Source organism: Dysidea avara, chromosome 4 (assembly GCF_963678975.1).
Source record: "Dysidea avara chromosome 4, odDysAvar1.4, whole genome shotgun sequence".
Lineage (NCBI taxonomy): Eukaryota > Metazoa > Porifera > Demospongiae > Dictyoceratida > Dysideidae > Dysidea > Dysidea avara.
The window spans coordinates 13890472-13915868 of NC_089275.1; the positions used below are offsets into that span (position 1 = coordinate 13890472).

The following is a 25397-nucleotide window of genomic DNA, read 5'->3' on the forward strand; positions in this document are numbered from 1 at the left end:
TTGTTTGTAGCAAAATTCTCTACAGAGTGACTTACTTGTAGCTGAACATTGTATAAACTATAAAGTGACTTGTCTGTAGCTGAAATATCTACAGGGTTACTTATTTGCAGCTGGTCTCTATAGGTTAACTTGTTTGTATAGATGAACTCTCTACAGGGTTGTTTCTTTGTAGCTGAACTCTCTCCACAGTGACTTGTTTGTAGCTGAACTCTCTAGAGAGTGTAGCTAAACTCTCCACAGGGTGCATGACTTGTTTATAGCTGAACTCTCTTCAGTGTGACTTGTAATGTTCTGATTCACTACAGCGATATATCTGTAGCTGAACTCTCTATAGGGTGACTTGCTTCTTGCTGAGCTGTCTATAAGATTAACTGTTTGCAGCTGAACTCCCTACAGAATAACTTGCAATGTAATAGAATTCTATAATGGAGTAAATAAATTAGCTGAATGCTCTATTAGGGTGACTGTTCTATTAGAGTATCTCGATCTCGCATTTGTTACACGTAGTTGGCTTTGGAATCATAACTCAGTGGTTTGTAATCCGATTCTTCTGTACTACTGCAAGGACTTTCTATGATGATTATTCCAGCTACACACCGATTTTCAGCTCACTGCTCTAAGCGGTTTGGCTAGTAGGCGTGAAAACTAATAGTTTTTTTATTCATAAAAATCGATCGCGTAATTGTGACACAGGTTGGGTTTTGTGTCATATCTCGATGGCTTTTAACTGGATTCCTTTCAAACCACAAAAAGGCACTCCTACGATAGTTACTCCGTCTACATAGCAATTTTCAGCTCATTCCTTCAAGCGGTTTACCCTGTGGGCGTGACAGACCTTCGACCTTATTTTACGCAAATAATCGGTCATAACTCCGTGAATGTTCATCGGATTCCTACCAAACGTGGTACTGAGATTCACCTTAATGAGTCCTTTGAGTGTGCCAAATTTCAGCCCGATTGAAGCACGAATTCGTGTTTTATGGCGGATTTTCCAAAGTGTGCGAAAAGAAGTAGAAGAAAAAAACGAAGAAAAAAAACCCAAACTTTGGCCGATCGTATCTCGGAAAGGGATGCAATTTATTCACATCATCTGATGCCCCGTATACGGAAACTCGGGTATTTATCGTGCTATAGCGCCTGCGATTTTATTTCTCGTTGTTGGTTTTGTCATAGATATTATATACATAAGATCTATGGTTTTCTGGAGTATCTATGGTTTAATATCTGCCTTCCGAGCGTCGGTGGCAATTTCTAATTTATAATGGTTTACTAATGGAACCAGATCAGATTTCTTCAATAACGACAGCATCACGAGCTGAGGGTTCCCCACAAATCCTTCCATACTACATGACATATCCACCAAGTAAAGCAAAAGGAAAGGATTAAGAATAATCAGTCGTTCGTTCCAAATGTTACCCATCACTAAAGCTTCCGAGTCGTATGAACCGTGCGCATGTTACCAAGAGTTCATAATAATATATATAAGGAAGAGTATGAACTCTTGATGTTACTAATAGAACCAAAAGTCCAATTAGAGCACACATTAAATATACTACTTGCCCATAGCTACCACTTGAACTTTTGCAAATATGGATTAACTTATTATTAGTGTAGTCCTCCAAAAAGCCTCCCACCCACTTCATGAATAATACAGCATTCAAAGTTCAAACCACTTCACATTGCTATGACCACTGTAATTAACCACACAACAATCATGAATGGCAGCTTGTGGGTAACACCACAATAAAACAAGTACACCTAAATGCATATTATTTGTTGATCCTCTACACGACTCAGATGGGGTGCTTGTAACTTGCAATGATTACTGGATGTGATACTGTCATAGTGATATCCATTATGAAGCAGTTCAATGTGATGTACTGTAAATGGAAAATGTGGCTGTGGTATCACGTCATGGGTAATCAACACATGACACGGCTTAAAGGTGATCCATTTGCGGCTACTTGTGGCAGAGCAGTACATTAACTCGTACACGGGTACACCTAGACAATCAGACGCCGCTTGTATTTCCAACTGTGTACCCCATATTCCGTCCTTAGACATCCTGTCAACATGCTCCTCAAATCCATTTCTTCTTCCCATATACAGGGGCTTGTATATCTCCAAATTGTCACTGATCAGCGTGACCAGTGCCTTACGCATTTGAGCATGGTAGATCTGATCACCAAAAGCCTGATGAGCCAATGCTCTAAACAAACAATTACCGTCTGGGGCAACACGATGTATTGTACGATTGTATTGATTGACTGTCACAGCCATTTGCTGATACTCTGGAAATACTTGAACATACTCAGCAGGAATAGAAACTCCAGGTGGTGCCAAGTACTTGGGACACATCTGCTGAAGCCCCTGTCACAGATACACCACATGAAGGCAAATCTGCTGATGTGCAAAATTACCTGCTGCATCTCATCTACTGACACTGTCTGACATTGAGCAACTGTGGTATCACTACTGGGTGAGATCTACAATTGTGAACACTGTTACCACACATCCAACATCAGAAACATGAAGCACCTGAGGCCTGGATTTTTCTCCCTTTGTCTGTATGTTTTTACACTGTCGTTGCACACAACACTTCTTCTTTTTACCAGTACCACCAAACTTTACCATGTCTTTGCAGTTGACACACTCTGCACAGTCATCTTTAGAGCACGCACCACATGTTCCACAGCGTTGTTTTCTCTTTCTCTTGCCTATATACAGAATCATGTAAATCCTTTACTACATACGTGCAAGATAGCATGCGCGATACCTGAGTCGTTCTTGTTTTGAGCTGTCCTAGTAGCAGTATGATGATCTTTATCTTGATTAAAAGCCTGTTAAATGTACGTATCTAATACAATTATACAAATGTCACACACACATACCTTTCTTAACATGCTTGCTTTCCTGCCAACTCTGCCACGAAACCTTGAATCATTCTTTTTCCTTTTTGTAGTACACTTAGGCAGCTGGGTTAGTCTCTTCAATGAAACCTTTCTCCTAAAGGATTTTTTCATCTGCTTCCTTATTTGTGGTCTTATTAACAGTCCATGGGATTGTGGTAGTTGTTCTTGAAACTCTTGCAATAGACTGGATAACTTATGTTGGATACCTTCCAGGGCGTCAAAGCAAACATTGCTATCGATATTGTAGGTTACAGTTTTAAAGCATTCCAGGGTAACTCTCATGTTTGTAACCATTTGTTTCAAATGCCTACTTTTCTGTGGAAAATAAAAATACCATGATTAGAGACAAACACTACCAAATAACTTAATACAAAAGAACACTAAAATGGTAATGCGTATATTCTGTAAATGACAAAGCCCGACTTGAAAACTTTCATGGCTTTAGTAAGCCATGCAAGTTTTTCTTATACATTTTGACTAAACCCAAGCACTTTTCTCCCAATCATATGCAATACCTTAGCAGAGGGCAATGCTTCAAACACTTCAGTAGTGGTAGTATTAGGTATAGAGTCATCAGCCCCACCATCTGTGTATCCAACTAAATCTGATTCATCTGGTTCTTGTGGTGGTATTTCAGAATCCAAGGGTGTGGTGCCTGTGGAGTTTAGATGTGAAGCTATAGCATCGGTATCAATCTTCAAGTATGCAGATTCCAGATATGATTGAGGCAACCTGTCCCAGTTCCAGCTTTCTTTCACATTGAATATAGCAAAGAAATGTTTGCAAGGAATATGGTAAGCTATCCAATCTTTGCATGTACATGATGGTACTGAAAAGTCTATTGTGTGATCTGTGTTCTTTCCCTTTACTTTAAATATTCCTCTAACCATATCAACTTTCTTTACATCAGAATCACTGTACTTCACACTCTTTGATCTGCGATGGAGGCAGTGCAAGATGGTTGACTTTGGCTTGGATTGAAGGTATGGTGGAACTACAGCCGGATTATATGCTCTGTACAAAGTTGTTTGCTTAAAGTTCTGAAACACATATTTGTAATGCAGTGCAGGTATAAACTCCTCAATTAGCTTAATGACCAAGAACGACAAAGTCAGGGTTTTCTGTCTTGGAAGAAACTTGTATTTCAGCAACTTATTCATTGCCTCTGCTCCATTATTTGTGTTAACAGCAGCATGATAGGTGTCATCTCTGTACGCTCGTGCCCATTTCTAAAAATCACAAAACATACTTAACAATACGTCAGCATATTGTGACTATATAGATGTGAAAGTCATGCAGCTATATGAAACGGAAATGGTGACTACATATATGTGACATACCTCAGAGATATTCAGCCATGTCGTAGTCAACCACTGACGGACATTGCTATTGCGATTCCACAAATTTGTAGCTTTTAAAACTGCTACGGCTGAGTCATAGTGATGATACCTTGAGAAATTGTTCCCTTCTTCAAATTCTTCAGGGTTAGCAGAAGGTGCCCAAGCTATTGCCCTGAGATGGTCCAATAGGATGTCTGCTTCAGAATTGCTTAGTCCATGCTTACTGGCTTTGACCCATCTTTCCCAGGCTTGCTCCCTATGAAAATCACATAGATACACAACAGTATCTGGAAATGCAGCTTCTAAGGTGGAAATTTCAGCTTCACTGTAATCTGTCATGAAGTACTTTGGAGCCCACCGAGGATTCCAGGATTTGATGATAGAAAGAGCATTCTGTATGCTTTCTTTTGTTTCACCTTGGACAATAAACTCTGCTACAACACAGTAGCCAGTGTTTGTACGCACTGTTATAAAGAACAAAGGTAAATCATATTTGGTAGACTTGTATGTGGCATCGATCATGCTAACTGTATTGCCATACTTTATCAATAAGTCCTGTTGCCACGGTTCTTGGTGAACCCACAGTAGTTCAGTCCCATTTGAATTCTCATTGTCGATAGGTTTGGTGAATGGTTGAAAATGTATTTTTGTTTCAGGTGATAATTTATGGTACTCGGCAGTTTTCATGGAAACATTTTCTTGATCAACTAAAGACAGTTTCAGGGTCTTTTGCGCTTGATTCATATGATTCCTTATGTCATCAAGAGTAGGGTAATACACACGGTCATTGGGATCTGGGGTTCCACTTTTGCTTAAGTAGTGTAAAACATGATGCTTTATGTGGCGCTTCATTTCAATTGGCTCTGAGACACCAGCCAACACAAGTTCATGAATCTTCTGAATCAACAAAGGATTAACTTTCTGAGAAAATGCAACAGATGCACCTGTGGGGTGTGTGTCATGGTGGGCTTCACTTGCAGGTAAACTAACGAAGTATTTGTCAATTGTACGCACTTCTGAAGCTGAGTTAGTTAGCTTATCTTTCAACTGTTGGAGGGCAGCTTCCTTGACTTTTCGCTCCTGTTTCTTAGTTAAGCTTTTAGAAGACAATTCAGAGTGCACACTGTATTTTGGATAAAAGATAAACTTTCTAATATGTAAACTGGCACTGCACCCTATCTTTCTTGTGCTCTGCAGCTTAATGCGATCAGTTGTTGGCTGGTGAGGCTTAAAGTACTGCTTTCCATACTGACAGTGCAGCAAGCGCTTTTCACCTAAGCTAAATGGTGTACTGTCCCAATTAACAGTGTAATGACCAACAGTGTGACTCCAAAACAACTTCAAGTTTACAACTTTTCCCTAAAACACAGATTGCTTATAACTTAGGCCACAGATAAGTGACTAATATAATAGTACCTGCAGGTTTTGGGCTACTTGTTTATCACCAGTCCCATCATCAGCTGTCACCTTGCTGCTTGTTCTTGTCCCGTACGAGGTCACAGTGTCTCTTCTGTGTCCTTCAAGTAGGGTCTCCACATCATCACTGTCCACTAGTCCTTCAAAATAAAAACCGCGTCTTTTCAATTGCCTAGCCCAGGGTGGTTTCTCTGTTTCAACTGACAACTCCATATCAAAACAGCGGGCCGCCCAGAAACCAGGTGCAAAACCACAACGAGAAATAAAATCGCAGGCGCTATAGCACGATAAATACACGAGTTTCCGTATACGGGGCATCAGATGATGTGAATAAATTGCATCCCATCTCGGAAATGGATGGAGCGATTTTCTTCAAATTTGGAATGTGGACTCCCCTACCTAGCTGGCACGTCTGTAGCAACTTTGGTTTCAATCGGATAAGGAATCACGGAGCTACAAAGGTGTGAAAATCGTGTTTACTTTCTTCCTGTAAATATACTCACGGTGTGGCGCGCCGGCTTCTTGGGCCGCAGTGTGTATATCAGTCTAACCACAGAAGTGTGGCATAAGAACCTATTCCATACACTATGCCTTTTACTGTACGATCAATAAATCGTTTGCTGACACAAAGATGAGATTGGTGTAATCAGTGACAATTTTAAAATGAGACCTATTTTGGTAGAGTTCAAAAGAATCAAATTTAATGAAACAGGAACTTCAGGTCATCTATACCTCAATTATACTAGTGGACATATAACTTTCTCACCACCACAACCATGCCATATGGCGGTTTCAGTATATAAACAGCCATAGTATCATACTCTAAGCACTCTGTAACTTCAGTCAAGCATTTTAGTAACTCCTGCACTTATCCTGTACCAGATATACTATTAAGTGAATGAGAACAGTCTCTCACACACTATCACACGGTTAGATAATGTAATCACCTACTTTCAGATTGTTAATAACAAGCATTGTAGATGATTCTTTAAAGTGATAAACATACTACTAATTAAGAGAAACAGTAAGGAGAGGGGTTATATAGGTTGGAGTGACGTGTTACTACTTTTGTATGCCTTGAAACAGTGAACTCGTGCCTTTATGTGCATGTGCACTTACTCAAACACCGGAAAAGCAGACTTCAAAATAATCGTTTCAAAGGTAAATAGGCTATCAGAGTTTATTGTAGAATTATAAACTGTGCTATCCTGTAATATTGTAAAATTTCAATTGTTTTTTTGCACTTTAAAATTATGTAATGGTTTTAAAGGTTACTGTTGTGTAAACAGCAACTTGATAATCGAATCCCTTCTTCTATAGTGAGTAAATAGATACAAGTTAAAGGAAAAATTTGAAATTTTAAGTTCAATTAGGGATCATAGAAAAAAAAGTATGGAAACAAGGGAGATTGCCTACACCTGCTGATACACTAGTGAACATTTAATCTCTAATCCAGTCTATACTCCAAGACCATGACTAGGCATGAGGCTATTATGCTCCAAAAATTGAGCATTATGCTTTTAAGCAGTGCTCAAAAAATCACCTATTATGTTTTGGAGAATTGCCCATTATTCCCAAAATTTTGCTACCATAATTGGCTAATAATGCCCATTTATTGCTGTATCAGACCATTTTCATTGATGTTTAAGCTTTAAATAGTCTTGAATTCTTTAGCTAGTTGCTGTATTAGAGTATTTCATGTTAACGTTACTGCTTTATTAGAGTAAATAATACTCAGTGACTGTTCTATTAGAGTTTCTGACTGCTCTATTAGAGTATCTCGATCTTTTTTAACGGAATGTGCTGTCTGCAGATTTTCCTACTGTTGAAGCTTTATAATCACCTCAAAATGCTAGCATAATTCCTGATTCCCACACATACCCATTATGCTCGAAATTATTCCAGCATAATCGCCGCATCCCTAACCATGACTGAATTAGGGATTAAATGTTCACTGTATCTGCAGGTGTAGGCGATCTCCCTTGTTTCCATACTTTTTTTTCTATGATCCCTAATCGAACTTAAAATTTCAAATTTTTCTGTTAACTTTTTTTCTGTAACATCATTATGACTGGTGAACCCACGCATACCACATCAAAAGAAAGGATGGCACCTTAATTAATGTTTTCGTCTGAGTACGTGCCCCAACTATCAAAACTGCTTTGAAATGCAGTGGCCATTACGCTTCGCTTTCAGCTGTGTTCAGCCCAATCCACAGTGCTACAGACGAAAAACAGTAGAAGAAGTGCCTCTGCAACAATCCAGTCACCTTGAAAATATGACGATTCGCGTGCCCCCAACTATCAATTATTGCCTTGAAACTGTGTGTGCGTGTGCGTGTGCGTGTGTGTGTATGGATCTTAATATCTATGAATCTTCAACATGTTATTAAAAACCTACATGCAGCAAAATATTACTGTTTTTTTTCCTTTCATGCTTAAATTATCACTGTTATGGCTGGCAGCCATTTTATCAATTACCATACCAGCTGAATTGCCAGTTTGTGACAAACGAAATGGCACCAATCAAATTTTGATCACTTTATTCATTGTTATAGTAGATCGGCATAGCACCAGAAAAATGAGCAATTCATGCACTTTGTGATACAATTATGAATGTTCCCACACAAATCATGCTCCTAATAACATATGTTTTTTTGATATTCTGCCATCACGGATTTGACCTTTGTTGAGTTTTATTCATTGAAAAATAATCATTCTGTCTTTATCTCCCTCAGGCATTATTTTACACTGTTAAAGCATGGTATCAAATTTAAGGTGTTGATCTAAGAACTATACTGACTTTTGTTTGAATTTAGTATCTCATTTGACTACTAAGTTATGATCATTTTTATAAGTCATAAAATTCTTTGCCCTTTGGGTGTAAATTACTAATGGGCAAGTAATTCATAGAAATTCATGGGCTAATGTAAATGATGATAACTTTGGAATGCAATCACATTTACTTCAACCAAAAGCCGAGTAGTTTGTTTTAGTAGCACCTTTAATTGAAAACTATGCAAAATTATGCCTCAGGGAGAGAAAGACAAAAACGATGAATTTTCAATACAAAAATGGCTGTAAAGGTCAACCAAGGTCAATATACAATGGCTCTATATCAAAAAAAAAATGTCACAAAGAGTACAACTTATATGGAAAGTTTTATAATTTTATCAAAATTGCACAACTATTACACTCTGCCACTCTACTATTATCAAGAGTATATAATGGGGAGGGAGAGTATTGAACTGCACTATAGGCTGTGAAAAATTAACCCATAAAGTAACCCACATACCTTCGTTTCTTCTCGTAAACCTGACCACTGTTGATTGCTCAGATTTAACACCTTAAATGTTTTAACGGGTGGTCCGTATGGAACCGCAATGGCTGAAATTCCATCTAGATGTGTCATTTTAACTAGTAGAACTGTTGAGACGAGGCATGGTATGGCGACCATGGTGAAATCTCTACCATGATGAAATATCGACCTCGCTCGACCATGATGAAACCTTGATGTTTGTTTTCCAGGTTAGCTGCTTCTGTCTTTGTCTTTGTACAGCGAGTTCCTCTGTGTAATATGCCATACTTTTCTCGAGTACACCATTCTTTAACTCAGTAGTCACATGTACAAAGTGCACCCACTGCGTTTATAATTAGTTACCAATCAATACAAATCACCGAGTCGTTTGAACGATTCCATAGGACTTTACAGGCTCATTTTTCACAGCATATGGCATAGTTCGATACTCTCCCTCCCCATTATATACCCTTGCTATTATGTAAACAAGGAAGATGAAGAGTTAGTTCTTTTAGACCTTCAAGGTGCATTGTATAGTTCTGGGTTCATTGGATGTGACAGGATCATCAGGGGCAAATCTAGGATTTTTTGAAGGGGGGGGAGGCTAAGCTGGACAGGGACATAGGTAACTAGCCAGACATTAGAAGATACCAAGCCCTTCTAGTGGTAAGATTCATGTAGTATCCAGTGGCGTAGCTACCATTGAGGCAACCGAGGTAGCTGCCTTGGTAAAAATGCTCAACAACAGGCTGAGCAGGCCTGAGTTTTGGTACCCTGGATTTTCTACTCAAATGTTACTAGACAGCATTACTGTGCCACACATAATAGAATCTATGGCTGTAGTACTAAGCAGGGTTGGAGCCCATGGTGACACGGTGATCACTTTTCAGCTACTCAGTTGAATTCAGTTGTAAAAGGATCGAGATACTCTAATAGAGCATGGTGTTTGAACAGGCCTGATGATGGTAGCTCAAAGAGATGTTTCCTCGCAACCTGTGATCAGACCTCAACTTGACTGGCCATTGATTGACGGAGAACTGTTTTCAATCATCTCCCCACTACGGGAGGCTCTGAATAATGACACTATATCCACAGATACCATAAGATCCCTGTTTGAGCAGGCTGTTCGCATTGCTGTCTCCTGCTCATACAGAATTTTTAATTCTAGAGCCTCCCCAAACTGGGATAGATGGTTTGCCTAAGCTGAATTTTTCTGCATGCTATAACTATTATTTTTGCATTGTAATTTAATAGTGTAAGTCTTGCCAGGGCTCCTGTACTATCCACCCAGTCCTTGGTACCCCTGAGTCTAGACCCCTGTACTTAAGTTGTATTTTATCTTAACTAAACAAGACGTCTCTTCCTCTCGTCATCGTAATATACTCTAATAGAGCATTCAGTACAGATTATAGTCACTGTTCTCATTACACTGCTTGTTCTAAATCATTTACATTAATGTTTATTGCCTTTGCATTGCTTTTCAAAAGTTCCAATGAGTAAACTGCATGGTATTGCATTGAGCTAATTGATCATGCATATCATGCATTAGCAGTTACAATCAATAATGTAGCCTCTCAAAGCATATATTTTTCAAAATTTTCCTTGAGGGAGCATGCCCCCAGACTCCCTAGCTTGACATGCTTAGCACATGCAGTTGAGCATCACATGAAAGAGATAATCTCTGACTTGAACATCACATCAAATCAATAAAAAGTATAGCATGCAAGACTATGACCTCCATTGCAGTCCACAGATGACTTGACCACTCAAATACCTCCAAGGTAAGTTGTGTTGAATGCAATTAAACTAGTCTAATATTTGAAGCATGGGAGCTATACTGTAGCATTAACTAAGCTGGAGCATTACTTATGGCACGTAGAAAAATGCTCCGAGTCTTTTTCCCATCCAACCAGATAGTCAACCTGCAAATGTTGTATCATCCATACTTGAAAGTATTTGTGAATCAGTTGAGTCAGAAGCAGACCCTCTCGATTAGGTCAATGTATAAACTTTGCCTCGGTAAAAAAAATTTTCCTGGCTACGCCACTGGTATCCATGGTCAAATTAGCTGTTTAGAACAATGACTACATTAGTGTGTAAAGCACACTAGCATGCAAAGTATGCTGGGGTCTGGGGGCATGCCACCCAGGAAATATTTGAAATTAGGCCCTCTAAAGGTGAATCTGAGAGTGTTTTTAGCAGCTTTTCAGTGGAAAATAATGGAATTTCAGTTTATCAAAAGACTTCTCCATTAAATCAAGACTGATTGCAATATGCATTGAGTAGCTATCATGCATGTATGATAATCTTTTCATTTGTAGCTACCAAGCATTTAGATATAGCTAGCTATATACCAAAATGCATCAGCTTCTCTTCAACAGCCTCAATTGTCTATCTTACTGAGAAAAATAATGTTGTTGGATCCCACTGGAAGGTTGGAATATAGATTATTTCACACATTATGAAGCTGAAAGATTGTGGAAAATGCTTACTGCAGCCTCAACATCAACAGGTTCAAGGCAGACTCTTTTTATGTAAAACTAGACTATCATCTTCTAAATACCATCTGGGATTCATCAACATTGGGTGACTATGACTATAAACTACACAAGTTACTGTGATGATTTTGCAGTCTGCATGAAGGATGCTGTTTCTAAATACTTCCATGATCAAACAAAGCCAGACAATAGAGGAAGCCTTTGTGGGATACCGTGTGGAAGGAACATGTGTAGCTAAACAGAGGCAGAAACATGTATAGCTAAGTAGTAGTGGTGTTGAACATCACAATTATTAGTATGCATGCTCCTTAGCCTAGTAGTGACACTTTGTTAGCCATAACACCAATAAAGTGTACTGAAAAGCAGGATGCAGTGAAGGTACTAGTGGCTATTAGCTAGTCCACTGGAAATCCTTAGCAAAGTGCAACTATATTTGCATGTATGGGGTTTCTGAATTTGTTGTTGTGATGGTCAACTTATTTCCAGATCTGCTGGGTTATGAAGACTGATCTATAGAACTACGTAGCTACAAATACCAGCACCGCAACCCACAGCATGGGGTCATATCAGAAGGTAACTGGTACAGATTTTACATTCATAGACAAAACTTTCTTATAAACTTGTAAAATACCAAAAGACTACAGTTTGCTAAATGGCTGAGTTGGTAACTACATACATGTTATACTGAAGCTGATAACTCTAACCAATTAAACCAAATAACACTTTTTGAATAATATAATAAAAATATAAAAACCACACTAATCACGTCTTATACCCATAGTGGAAAACACTGCTAATCATCTGAATAAAACAAAACCCACAATTAAAACTTTTGTAACTAAAGATGCAACCCACAATCGAAACCTTTTTTTTAAGAACTCTTGAGGAAAAGGAAGTTATACACTCCTGGAACAGAGTTGAACAATAGGTATAGTTACATAGGCATTATTTGTGTTGGCAGTGATATATAGTTCCTGAAATAAGTCTGCTTTTCCTGAAATAAGTCTGCTTTTCCTGAAATAAGTCTGCTTTTGATACACATAGAAGATTTAGGGTTTTATTGTCGAAGTACTAACTTAGAAAGGAAAGGGGGACTACAGTCCCCTTAGCCCCCCCCCCCTTAAATCCGCCCCTGATTATTTAAACTGAAGTTTATGGTGAGTAAAATGATGATGGTGATTTTTTAAAGAAGCATGGATATATCCAGTTTACCAGATAATGCATTTTCAGTGCTTGTTTTCTTTTAAAAGACAGCTCTACATTTAAGGGAAACAAGAATTTATTACTGACTGTGACTGACTAGCTATCACATGACAGGAAATTTTGATGAAAGGGAAAGTTGATGAATCTTGACTTTATCAGCTTTGACAAATTAAATGTTGAGAAATCATATCTAAAAAATATTATGTACTTTTAAAGATGTTAATGGACATTTTATGAACTACAAGCTAACAAATTTACTTTTTCATCAAAATTCCTGTTGTACTGTACTGAAACCTATACTACTCAACAATGGATAAATTATTACATGCTTGATTTTTCGCAGCTAGATGTTAGTCAGCCCAACACATTTATTTTAGCAAACTGTAAAAGACACAATTTTGCATCAAGGATTTCAATTTGTCTTCTTATTTTTAGCACATAATTATGAAGTTGTATAAACAATGACTTCTGTGGTTTTGTTATCAGTGGTAGATACAATGATAACAAACTCATCAATAATTTTTGTGCAATGTCCATTTGATACGGTTGAAGTGAGTGTATTATGCAGACAAGCTGTTGCATATTGTCCTCCATATGTAAGGCTGTTAGTCAGCAGAAAAAAGCTGAATGTAATAGTAATTTGAAACAGCCATACACTTTGCTTGCTGGTATCTGGGGTGTGCATTTTGTCATACACTTTGTAGCCTAATATAATTATTTGTATGTCGCTACCAGGCCACCCATTGGTGGAATTCATTATCAAATGTTCTTAAGGAAACAACTCTCAAACTTTTAAATTACTCCAAGTTACACTTTGTAAATTTTAACTAATATTTCATGTGCTTTTACTGTGTTTGTGTTATTGTTGTTTTTGTATGTTATAGTTAAAGCACTGCCACACATGTGTACAGATAATACAGCATGAGAGGGTATCGAGAGGCTAATACAGTGGTAATGAGGTGAAGTTGAATGATGTATTTGCCTTGAGACACCCCCGAGTGCTGTATTTTGCACACACACACAAGTATAGGCAGTGTTTTAAGAATTATATTGTACTTCCTGGTTGTCTTGCTTGGAGCAATTGGCTTGAGTACCCAAATCACTTCTGGTGACACTATCAGTAAGTTGTCATGCAATCTATTTGTAGCCATAGAATGAACTGGTAGGATTATAGTTTGGCTAGTTTTAGCATTTTACAGAGTCACGCATGTGATCTTTTATGCTGTCTGTGTGGGGTTGTTACTTTGACTTTTGGCAATCAGGCTATCAGTGAGTGTTCATGTAATACTTTTCTAGTTGTTGAACAAGCTGGTAGAACCAGTTTGGCTAGTTTTAGTGATTTACAATGTCACACGTGTGATCAATCATGCTGTCTGAATGGGATTGTTTTTGTAACATTCCTTACACAAATTTTCTGCATAACTACATGTATACTGTGTTTTCCCAAGTGTATTGTATTTGCTCGATTGTTCACTGTATTAACTGCATAACCTGTACTGTATAGCTCATACAGTACAATTGTGCAGTTACGTAATTGATACTGTTTTGAAAATACAGTAGTGGTGGCACTTTGATCCTCCCACACATAATATAATATGTGACCAGATTTTATGTTCCAAATTGCACATCAGGCAAAATCAAACTAACACCGCCAGTGGATAGATACACTATAATCATACTACCAGATTTGTCCCTTGCTACTATTCAAACTACTCGAGGGTGGTTTTAACAGACATCTTTTCTGGGTGGTATAGAGAACTCAAATGGTGGTTTCAGACCTTGTGAAGGGCCTGGCTTGGCAAGAATCAGTGGTTTACTGGTGGATGGCCTGATAATGTTGGCCAAATGATTTTCTGTTGATTTTGCTGCATATCAGCCAATAAGATGCCAGCACAACCCTGTAATCTCATGTATAGACTTCAATCGTGGTCTGCCTCCATTTTGAAATCTTTCTTTTACCCACCCTACCATCCCTTACCCTCCTCCCCTTTGTAATAGTCATGATACTGCTTCACTTGTCCATACAGCAGCTTGGATTTTCTATCTAATTTGGTGGAAAATTCTACAAGCAGTGCTACAAGTACTGATTCAGAAAGTATTTTGAAAGGTAACAGATTGATGCACATCTTCTGTAAATTTCATACACATGCTTGCCATCCTTGGCGATCTTTGCTGACTTGAATTCTTTACAACCGTTTATCTCAAAATTTCTATTATGCGATTTGGAATGTTTTTTTTCTGAAATTCAGTCACATGTGATGTACTATTGTGTTGCAATTGTAACTGTACTGGTTTTGTGTTTTTGTACCCCAACATGGAGGAATGATTATTGTGAATTTAAATAATACAGTACGATAGTACTGCAAAGTAGAGACCACAAAGTTGTAGAAGTGGTCCATGACAAACATCACTCAAAACCAGCCTCACTGTTCCCTGATGATGATGAAATAGTATTGGTTAGGTAAAACTAAGTCCAGAAATGCCTTCAGATTGACCAGAAATAATTTCAACAAGTTGCTACAATTTTTTATTATAATTATGAAACAATTTTTTTTTAACCGACTGACTGACTGACTGACCAATGCCTTCAGACAAGTGTAACAGCTAAGACTACAGGCTTGACTTTTTCACTGTTCGACATTGTTTCAGCCAGAGAGGTGCCATTTGGCATACCGCAAAATATATAATAATGCATTTTTCATGGATTTACTGTACCAGTGTCCTTCTTTGTGTTCCATTCATCTTGCAGGCTGACAGCAAAAGGTTTTGATTTGGCTGTAGCACATGATGGCTTCCCTTTGTTACAGAAATCATCCATATTTTTATAGTGGCTACTGTGATTGCAGAGGTGTTTCCGAACATTTATTATTCTTAATGCTGTGTAGAGCTGGGCGATATACCGGTATTGTTAGTAATCTGTGATATTTAAGTCATACCAGTTTCGATACCGCCTGTTTTTTTTTAATACTACCATACCGTCTGGGCACTATGGCCTCTTTGTGGGCTTGTTTCATCCCATATTTAGAAGGGGGCAATTGGAAACAGTGGAAATGTAAAGTGGAAATGGAAAACGGAAATGGTCAAAATCATCAAATAAAAGTACCCTAGAGTAAAACCTCTGTTTAGTGTCCACGTCTTAAAGGTCACCTTCTTATAAAGACCGCCTCTGTACAAAGACCACATTACAATTAGTTCTCAAAGATGGCTAAGGTCACCTTTTATAAATATCACCTGTTTACAAAGACCATCTCTTCACATTGCAATAATAGCTAGGTTCCAAACATTCTATGTCAGACCACTTTATCAAAACAGCTAAAAAGACTAAGATCTTCATTGATTCAGTAGGTTGTAGTGTACTAGCTACATTGGGGTCACTTGCGTGGAATATTTTAGTATGACATATTCTGGTATGGAGTATTATCTATGCTGGTACAAACTAAGTGATGATGGTATATGACTTGAGTGAAGTGTGGGCAAAGAGATGACATTAATATGAGTCATAAAATACATGTTTGAAGCTATATGAGGTAGTCTTTATCAAAGGTGACCACATAGTGGTCCTTAACCACCTTTGAGATCTGTGGTCTTTGTACAAAGGTGGTCTTTATAAGAAGGTGGTCTTTAAGAGGTGGCCACTAAACAAGGGTTTTACTCTAGGGTACATTTATATGGCAATTTGACCTTTCCTGTTTTCCATGTTTCCGGTTTCCATTTCCACTGTTTACAATTGCCTTTTAGAAGGTAACCAGACATGTGACAATGTTTGTAGGCAGGTGCTGATATAGTCAGCTAACCAAACTATGTAAACATGTTTGTTTGTGGTAATTTGTACCTGAGCTACCATGGGTATTTGGTGCTTTTGTTGAGGTAATTGGCAGTTACTTTAATACCAATGGCTTTTACATTAATACTGTGATATTGTGATACTTTTTATGGATGGTATACTGTTTGCTATTTTTCAATACCTCCCAGCACTAATGTTGTGTAACAGATTGAACATAGGTGACAACGAAGCATTATGGATACATCCATTTTCAGGCGATAATTGGTAGCTGGGGCATGTGGCACCATTTCTTTTGATGCAGAATGCATGGATTCATCAGTCATAGTCATAGTAATTTCATTTTACAGAAAATTTAACAAACAAAAATACACAAAAAATAGGAATTTTCAACTAGAGTAGGGACCATGGTACATCACAGAAACAAGCTGTAGTAGTCCATGATATCAAATCACTGTAAACAATAAGAAGTGATTCCTACTGTGCTCAAGATATCATAACGGAAATGTACAGTAGGGATATAACACTTTTTATTGTTTTACTGTAATTTAGTATCGTGGACTACTCCAGTTTATTTCAGTACTTTTTATCGATGTGCTATGGTCCCTACTTTAGTTGAAAATTCCAATTTTTTCTGTACTTGTAATAAATCATAATTATGCCATACTTATCTTTGATGGCACAGCTCAGTAGTGATTAATAATAAGTTACAAAAGTTAGCTGACATGTATGAAAATTTTACAAGCTAGCAGGGATCATTACAAAGTGCTGAAACAAGGGGATATGTAAACTTAATCCCTATATTAGACATTGCTAGTCTATATAGAGACTAAAATCAGGATTAAAATTACACATCAGGTGATGATCTCCCTTGCTTCAGTAATCTTTGTTGTATGTCTCCTACTAGGCTATAAAATTCAATATCATCCTTACACTGGCAGCTATAATTGGTTTTTGTTGGTATCAGTTCTAGTGGATTTCCATACTACTACTTTAATGATATGTACACAGAAAATTTTATATGTGTAGTGCTTGTTGTCATGTGATCCTTTTGATGTTTGTGTTGTCATGATGTTATTATTACAGGAGCCAGAATGTGATGAACTACTAACAGCAGCTAAAGCCGGTGATGTTGTTACTGTGGAGAGATTAATACATACCAGATACATTGATGTGAACACTACTGACCCGGTTAGTACATTTTATGGTGTAGTGTCAGTGTGTGACTGATAGTAGTAGTGAGGGTTGTACATGTAGTGAATGGGTGATGTTTACCAGTAGTAGGTGATGGAACAATGATAGTTTTAGATATTTTAACATAATTGGGAAATAAATTTGTAAATTCATGTGATGAAACAAGTTGCAATGAACTTTTATGTGCATTATAGAATTAGAGGTGTTAAAGTCTAAGCACTGTAAATTTAATCACCATAACAATGTGAAAATAGTTTAGTTAACAGTCCACTACATTTTATTAAGTTTATATACTACACTATAGTCAGTTCATGTCTCTAAATAACTTTTGTTACATAGGCCAGCTGTCAAACCATTATGGAGTGATGGTAATGCCAGAACTGTTTGTCAATACAGTGTATTATATGAATAAGAACAAGTAACTAAAGAGTGATGAGGCTTTAAACATATCCCATACATTTAGTGTGGATGTATAAACATAATAACACATGTTATAAAACTATGGATAGTGAACATGTGTACATGTTCACACTCTTTGATATTATTGGTTTTGGTAGGTGTCAGGCTTAAATAATTGTTCAATGTGATAGGAAAATTAAGCAACTAAATATTGACAGATTTAATATTCTGTATACAGTTATACATAATGATGTTTGCACTTCTGATAAATTTACATTGCTGGTTTATAAACTATTACCATATTTAATTTGTTAATTAAACATCTTCAACAGTAGCCAGACTTGAGTAGTGCCACAATTCATATTTAAAACGTACATGAAAATATTTGGAATTTTCAAGAAGAGTAGGGACCATAGCACATCGATAAAAAGTACTGAAACAGGTTGGAGTAGTCCATGCAGTAAAACAATAAGAAGTGTTATATCCCTACTGTGTTCAAGATACCATAACGGAAATTCACAGTAGGGATAGCTACAACACTTCTTATTGTTTTACTGTGATTTAATATCATGGATTACTCCAACTTGTTTCAGTACTTTTTATCAATGTGCTATGGTCCCTACTCTAGTTGAAAATTCCAATTTTTTTCGTGTACTTGTTTGTTAACTGTTTTTGTAAATAATTTTGTTATGACTGGTGAACCCACCCATACCGCATCTGAAATGGCGCCGCAGGCCCCAGCTATATAAATCATCGTCTGAAAAGTGAAGTATCAATTACGCTTCATTGTCAGCTATGTTCAACCCGTTACACGGTGTTTCGAATCTAGACCTGTTCAGAAAGCACCTCTACAATCCACGCATACCAAAGAAGTGCCCCAATTTTATTAATTATCGTCTGAAAAGTGAAGTATCCATTACGCTTCGCTGTCGGCTATGTTCAACCCATTATACAGCAATAGAATCAAGAACTGTTTGAAAAGCACATCTGCAATCAAAATAGCCACTAAGAAAAAATACAGACAATTTCTGGTTCGAAGGGAAGCCATCACATGCTATCGCCAAATCGATACCATTCTCTGTCAGCAAAGATGAATGGGACACAAAGAAGGACACTGTTAAGCCCATGAAGAATGCATTGTACGTACTGTGGTATGCCAAAAGGCACCTGTCGGGCCAAAGCAACGTTGAACAGTGAAAAAATCAAACCTGTAGCCTTAGCCATTATCGAGTTACGCTTGTCTGAAAGCATCAGTCAGTCAGTTACTTAATCAGTCAGTCACTAGAAAATTCCATCTAATAAAACTTTTTAAAATTCCGTAGCAACTTGTTAAAAGTGTTTTGGGTCGATCTGAAGGCTTGTTTGGGATTAATTTTACCTCACCAATACTGCCTCATCGTTATCAGGGAAAATTTAGGCTGCATGGTTTGGGAGTGATGTTATTTTGTGGGCCATGCCTACTACTTTGTGGTCCCTACTATACAGTTACTATCATACTGTATGATTACTGTATGAGCTAAAACATTGTTTTTGAGTAGTGCATGTTCGAATGTGAATAGTTACCACACTAAATGCCACAATGTTTAACCACATCTAAATAGTACGTATGTCTAAAAGATCATAATATTATTCAACCACAGAGAATTAAGAAACTTTTCCATAGATTATGTTGAAGTTGTTTTGTTGTTCACACATAACATATACTTGGTTATTTGAATGATCCAAAGATGGTGTGTTATAATTGATGAAGTCATATCATGTTACTTATATACTATTGCAGTGGGGAAGGACTGCTTTACATGATGCTGCTGGGGAGGGACAAGTTCAACAAATAGAAACACTGATCAGATTAGGAGCAGATGTGAATGCACTTGATAACGTTAGTTAGTATGTGTGTGATGAAATAAGTTGAAGTGTTAGTGTTACTAGTAAGAAACACAATTCAATGTAGTAAGACACAACTATCCTACCAGTGTGTTAGTGTGTAGTGTAGTAAAGGTGTAGTGTGGTATGAAGAATCATGTGACCCATACACTAGTTTATACTACACTACAGTCATGCTCACCCAGCCCCTAAATAACTTTAATTGTTACATGGGCCAGTTACCAAACTATTTAGGAATGCTTAAAAGCCCTCTAAGTTCAATAAAGTGCTTTGTATGGGTAAGAACTAGCGAGTGATGTGATTGAGGCTTTATAAAAATATCATATACATTTAGTATGGACAACTCAGGTGTGCATACATGTTCACTCTCTTTGATATTATTGGTTTTGGTGGGTTTCAGGAGTGTTGCGTTATTGCTTTTTATTGTATTAGCAAATTGCTTAAATAAATGTTCAATGTGCTTGGCAAAGCCACAAATTATTGACATATTTTGTATATGGTTATACATAATTTTGCAATCCTGTAAATTTCTTTTCAATACATTGCTGGTTTATAAACTATTACCATATTTATTTTGTTAATGCAGCACTTCAATAGTAGCCCTACTTAACCCACTCACTGCCAAATTTGTAGAGGCTCTAATCTACTGTTTCTAATCTGCTATAACTTACACACCATACCATATACTGTAATCCTATAAAACGATCTATCAATTTACTTGCTATAGAACAAGGAATTAGATTATGAAGTTGTTGTTTACATAAGAGCAACCACAAATCCATTATATAACTTTAAAGTATGAAAATTGATCTAAGTGAAACCAAACGTGAAATTTCACTACTTTACAGGCTAGCACTATTTATAATAATACAATAAATATCACTAACCTGTTTATAATAGAAGCGATTATCACTAAGTCAGGTTTTCTAGCATTTGAACTAGTGCGCATGGGCATACAAGCACGAGGTCACTGTTTTGAGGCATACAAAAGTAGCAACACACCACTCCAACCTATATAATCACTCTCCTTACTGTTTCTCTTTATTAGCAGTGCTACTATCACGTCCAAGAATCATCTACAATGCTTGTTATTGACATTCCGAAAGTATGCGATTGCATCATCTAACCGCGCAATAGTGCGCGAGAGACCGGTTATCCTTGTTCCCATTCACTTAAGGGCATGCCTACTACAGGATAAGCGCAGGAGCTACTTAAATGCTCAACTGAAGTTTCAGAGCATTTAGAATGTGATGCTACGGGCGTTTATAATCGAAACCGCCGGTGAGAGGGTTAAGTAGTGCCAAAATTGATATTAAAATTACTGTACGAGCTTAAAGATTATTTTGAGTATTGAGTATACATAGTGGTCAAGTTTGAATAGTTACCACTCTAAATGCCATGGTGTGTAACCACATCTATATAGACGTTTTCCAGTATAACGAAGTTGTCCGTAAAATCCGGAATTAGTCACATTGGTAGGCAACGTAACAATGGCGGCGCTCTGTGAAGCCAAGGAATTACTTTTCCGAGGCCAGGAGCTGGTTGATGAAGAAGTAGAGTTGCTTGCTACATTGTTGCAGAAGCTGAAGGTGCAAGAATTGAAGACGCTCGCTAAGGAAGTTCACGTTCGTTTAACTGGTTCCACTAGAAAGGATGACATTATCGATCGAATTATGGGGATGGCTCGTATTGGGGCTTTGCAGTGTGGAAATCCCGAGTCGGATGATATCACCACCATATCTTACTTGACTGAAGAAACAAAGCGCGTCCTTCGCAGCCTGCCATCTTTTGTGAGTGTGACTTGGTGGGAAAAGAAGTTGTCTGGAATACTGATGGAGTTCACCTTAATGAATTTGGTAGTATATCTTGTATATGGAAGGGACAAGACGTTTGATATGCAAAGCATGAATGCGTACAGGCAGTTGAAAGCCTTTAAGTTCTTTTATGACAGCTTTGTAAAGAATGTATGGCTGTATCAATGTCCTGTCAGCAATGATTTGAATTTGAGAGTCCTGTACTTCAGAGCCTATGCATATCATTCCCTGTCTTGTGAAACTCCACTCGAGGTGTATGTTGCAGTCAATGGTGACAATGGCTGGGAAATGTTCTTGTGTATCAGGGTAAGTGACCAGTGGGTGTAATGCACCTATAATTGTATCGCCCCACTCTCTTGGGCATAGGTGGAGCTTTACAGGGGAAAAGTATTGGAGATCTATTCATTAAGTGCCCAAGTATTTTTGTTTTTGTACTTTCTATACAGCACCAAATAATCCCCATGTTGAAACTAGGCCTTATGCTATGTCAAATCCCCACCATAGTCCCATATATATATATAATAGTTTAAAGGCAATACAATGATAGGTGCGAAATTAATGTATTATGTACACTATGTACTTTATAGGTTAGATCTGGCATGCAATCACATTGCAGCTCTTTTGTTTTTTATTGATTATCATGCTAATGATGAGGAATTGCCATCAGAATTATCAAAGACTTTGCAACCTATGGCTTGGCATCAACCGCCAAAGAAAATCATTTCTCCAGAATGTGCATGGAATATGAAATTTGTGAAACCTAGTCATGGTGACACCCCTAGATCTGAAACACAAGAAGTTAGTGAAATCAAGAGAAGCTCATTTGATCCACATTTACCAGAACATCGCGTTAAAATTGATCGAAACCATTTACATTTGTTATTGACAGATTTGCAGAATTCTGTACCCAATACAGGCCTACAGCAGTTTTGGCGTGACTCGCCAAACCCTAGATGTTTGCAGCCTGCTGCAGAGATCAATAATCCTAGTCTTTGGAATCACGTTTTATTCTCACACAAAACATGGAACAGTGAAACACATGCTGTACAAGTTGATGCATCTGTAGTCGATTGTCATCGCTTCATTAGTAGCATGCAGCTTTCTAACAGTCAAGTGGAAGCAATAGAAGCTGCTACTCATACGCAGTCTGATAGTAAACTGTGGATAGTGCTACATAATGGAAGGCTCACTAGTTCTCGGTTTGGTGAGATATTGAAGAGACGAGCTACAACAGATCCAACTAGACTAGTTATGGACATTATGGGATATAATGGACCCATGGAGCACATACCTCCTGCAATGCGGTGGGGAAAAAAAAACAAAGCAAAGGCCAGTTAGAAAACAGGCAATCTGTTGGTGAAGACATGATAGTGCAACCAACGGGGTTACATCTTCTACCTGACAAAAGTTTCCTAGGAGCATCATCAGATGGGAAGATATTATGTAGGAGTACTGACACTTGTTGTTATGGCTGTCTTGAAATAAAGTGTCCATATAGTATTAAGAGTACCATCACAATTGAACTCACTCCCACTGAGATAGCAGAACAGTTTCCTGCCTTTTTCATGAAGAAAGGATCTGATGGCCTCTTACACCTTCCTACCAACCATGGATATTATGCACAAGTACAGGGAGAAATGGCAATATTAGGTGTTGAGTGGTGTGACTTCGTTGTGTACAGCAATGGCGTTGTGGTGGTAGACAGGATTTTGGCTGATGCAGACTACTGGAAGAACCTAGAAGAGAAACTAGAACAGTTTTACCTCTACCATGTTGTACCAGAACTGTTGTTGAGGTGCATGTTCCTGGAGAAGTTTGGAGTGACTGCATAAAACCTTGTATTCTCACACCCAGGCTCTCTTCATTAGTGATTAGAAGCAACATAAAAAATTCCTAGCATTATTATTGTTGCTAACAAACTAAGACCAATCCAATAATTTATTTTGACGAAGTCTGGTCCACTGGTGCTACAAGGAAAATGACCAGTGATCAGTGATTTTATCTTATTTGTACTTGTGTATTTTCTTTGTATGTGTATCACTATACTGTTTTAACAATATTTCAAATATTACAACATTAAAGTCATTAATTAAACGACCAGGGGATTATCAAAGTTAGTAATATACATACATACTGAGTTAATATCACTAACCAAATCATACATTTTGCTAGGGAACTTTTCATTCAAGACTTTAAAACGACGTCCCTTCCAATTGCCCTTTCCACATGGATGCGTAGTTCAGCTATTCTACGGGTCTTCTCGACATCTGAGGCTGGCATTTGTTTTTGCTTAGATTCTAACCGAGGAGGAACATTTACTAGGATTCCTCTAGCTGCTACCATTTCTTGAATGTCAAATCCCTTATCTGCCATTATCATGTCCCCTGGTTCTAGCATGTCCAACAGACCTGACCTTTCAGTTAGTTCTTTGTCAGATATCCGTCCACCCCATGCTTCTGACACAAAGCTTATCAGTCCTGTGGGTGTACATCCTACAAGAATTTTCCAGGTATTACGACTTTTATACTGTGAATAGGTCTTTGAGGAATTGAGCAAGCCAGATGGCCTCTGGCACTCAATCTTATAACAGTCAATGATTACACGGATGTTACTGAACTTCTTAAAACGATCGGGTAGCCACTGTTGCACTAGGTGCCTTGATGGAAATCGAAAAAGTAATCTAAGTTCTTTCGATAAAAATGTTATCCAAGTTGTGAAAATTCTACTGTAAGTAGTCTCACTGATCTTAAACCTGATGCTAACTGTCACAGTGGGGCTAACTCTGTCACGCTGGACTTTACTCGTAAGTAGTTCACTAAGCTTTGACTAACAAAAACTAAACTTTTATTCATTGATTCAAAGTATTTATAGGTACAAAACTATGCACAAAATTCTATCCTATATTACAAAGCATGCATGCAGAAAAACAAACAAAAATTCCTAACCTTACAGTACACAACAACAAAATCAAAATTCCTAAAGCAGCATTACAACACCTACAAAATGGGCCTACTCTACAAGTTATGCAACTACAAAAATCACCATTACAAAAATCACACTAACAAATAAAACAGTTCAATCTCTTACACTCCTCCCTCCTTCTCCAGCAGCAAACTAATTTGCTGCTACTCTTGATAGAGCATCAGCATTGCCATTAAGTGTTCCTGCTCGATGCTCCACCACAAACTGGTAAGGTTGTAATGCTAAACTCCACCTTGCTAATCTTGTCCTTATGGCGGTCCAGCCACTGTAAAGCCCGATGATCCGTTTGGATTGTGAATAAACGACCCGGTAAGTAGACTCTGAAAAAATCTGTGGCCAGTCTAATTGCCAGACATTCTTTTTCTACAGTGGAATAACGAACCTCTCTGGGTAACAACTTCTTGCTATAGTATGCTACTGGGTGGTCTTTTCCCATGTTGTCCTCTTGACTGAGTACTGCTCCAACTCCTCTCTCTGATGCATCAGTTTGGAGGATAAATGGTTGGGAGAAATCAGGGCTTTTCAGAACAGGGGCTGAACATAGTAAATCCTTCAGTCTCTGCCAGGCTTGCTGACATTGTTCAGTCCAGACTACTCTATTTGGTGCACTCTTCTTGGTCAAGTCAGTCAGGGGGGTTGCCACTGAAGCATAATTTGGCAGAAACTTCCTGTAGTAT

At 37.9% G+C, this 25397-nt stretch overlaps 2 protein-coding genes across 4 annotated transcripts in view; one reads left to right on the top strand and one right to left on the bottom strand.

Annotated features, from left to right (window-relative positions):
* LOC136253431 (uncharacterized) overlaps positions 1-25397 on the top strand; it is a 55919-nt gene that overhangs the window by 7828 nt on the left and 22694 nt on the right. For all 3 annotated transcript variants that reach the window (XM_066046100.1, XM_066046101.1, XM_066046103.1), the window contains exons 3-4: positions 17534-17638; positions 19821-19919. In XM_066046100.1, the coding sequence (XP_065902172.1) occupies positions 17534-17638; positions 19821-19919 (204 nt within the window). The remainder of the gene's footprint in view (positions 1-17533; positions 17639-19820; positions 19920-25397) is intronic.
* On the bottom strand, positions 1657-5982 carry LOC136253441 (uncharacterized). Its single transcript, XM_066046115.1, has 8 exons — positions 5669-5982; positions 4253-5611; positions 3428-4141; positions 2892-3227; positions 2777-2840; positions 2539-2717; positions 2421-2486; positions 1657-2370 (listed from the first exon to the last, which is right to left on the bottom strand). The coding sequence occupies exons 1-8, from the start codon at positions 5879-5881 to the stop codon at positions 1759-1761; spliced, it is 3543 nt and encodes a 1180-aa protein (XP_065902187.1). The 5' UTR covers positions 5882-5982; the 3' UTR covers positions 1657-1758.

What these genes read in the sequence shown, in the direction of transcription:
- LOC136253441 (XM_066046115.1), bottom strand. Translation starts at nt 5,881, where the DNA reads ATGGAGTTGTCAGTTGAAACAGAGAAACCACCCTGGGCTAGGCAATTG. An exon ending in AAGCATTGCCCTCTGCTAAG is followed by an intron (nt 3,228 to 3,427) that starts GTATTGCATATG and finishes TATTTTCCACAG; the next exon opens with AAAAGTAGGCATTTGAAACA. An exon ending in AAGCAAGCATGTTAAGAAAG is followed by an intron (nt 2,841 to 2,891) that starts GTATGTGTGTGT and finishes TACATTTAACAG; the next exon opens with GCTTTTAATCAAGATAAAGA.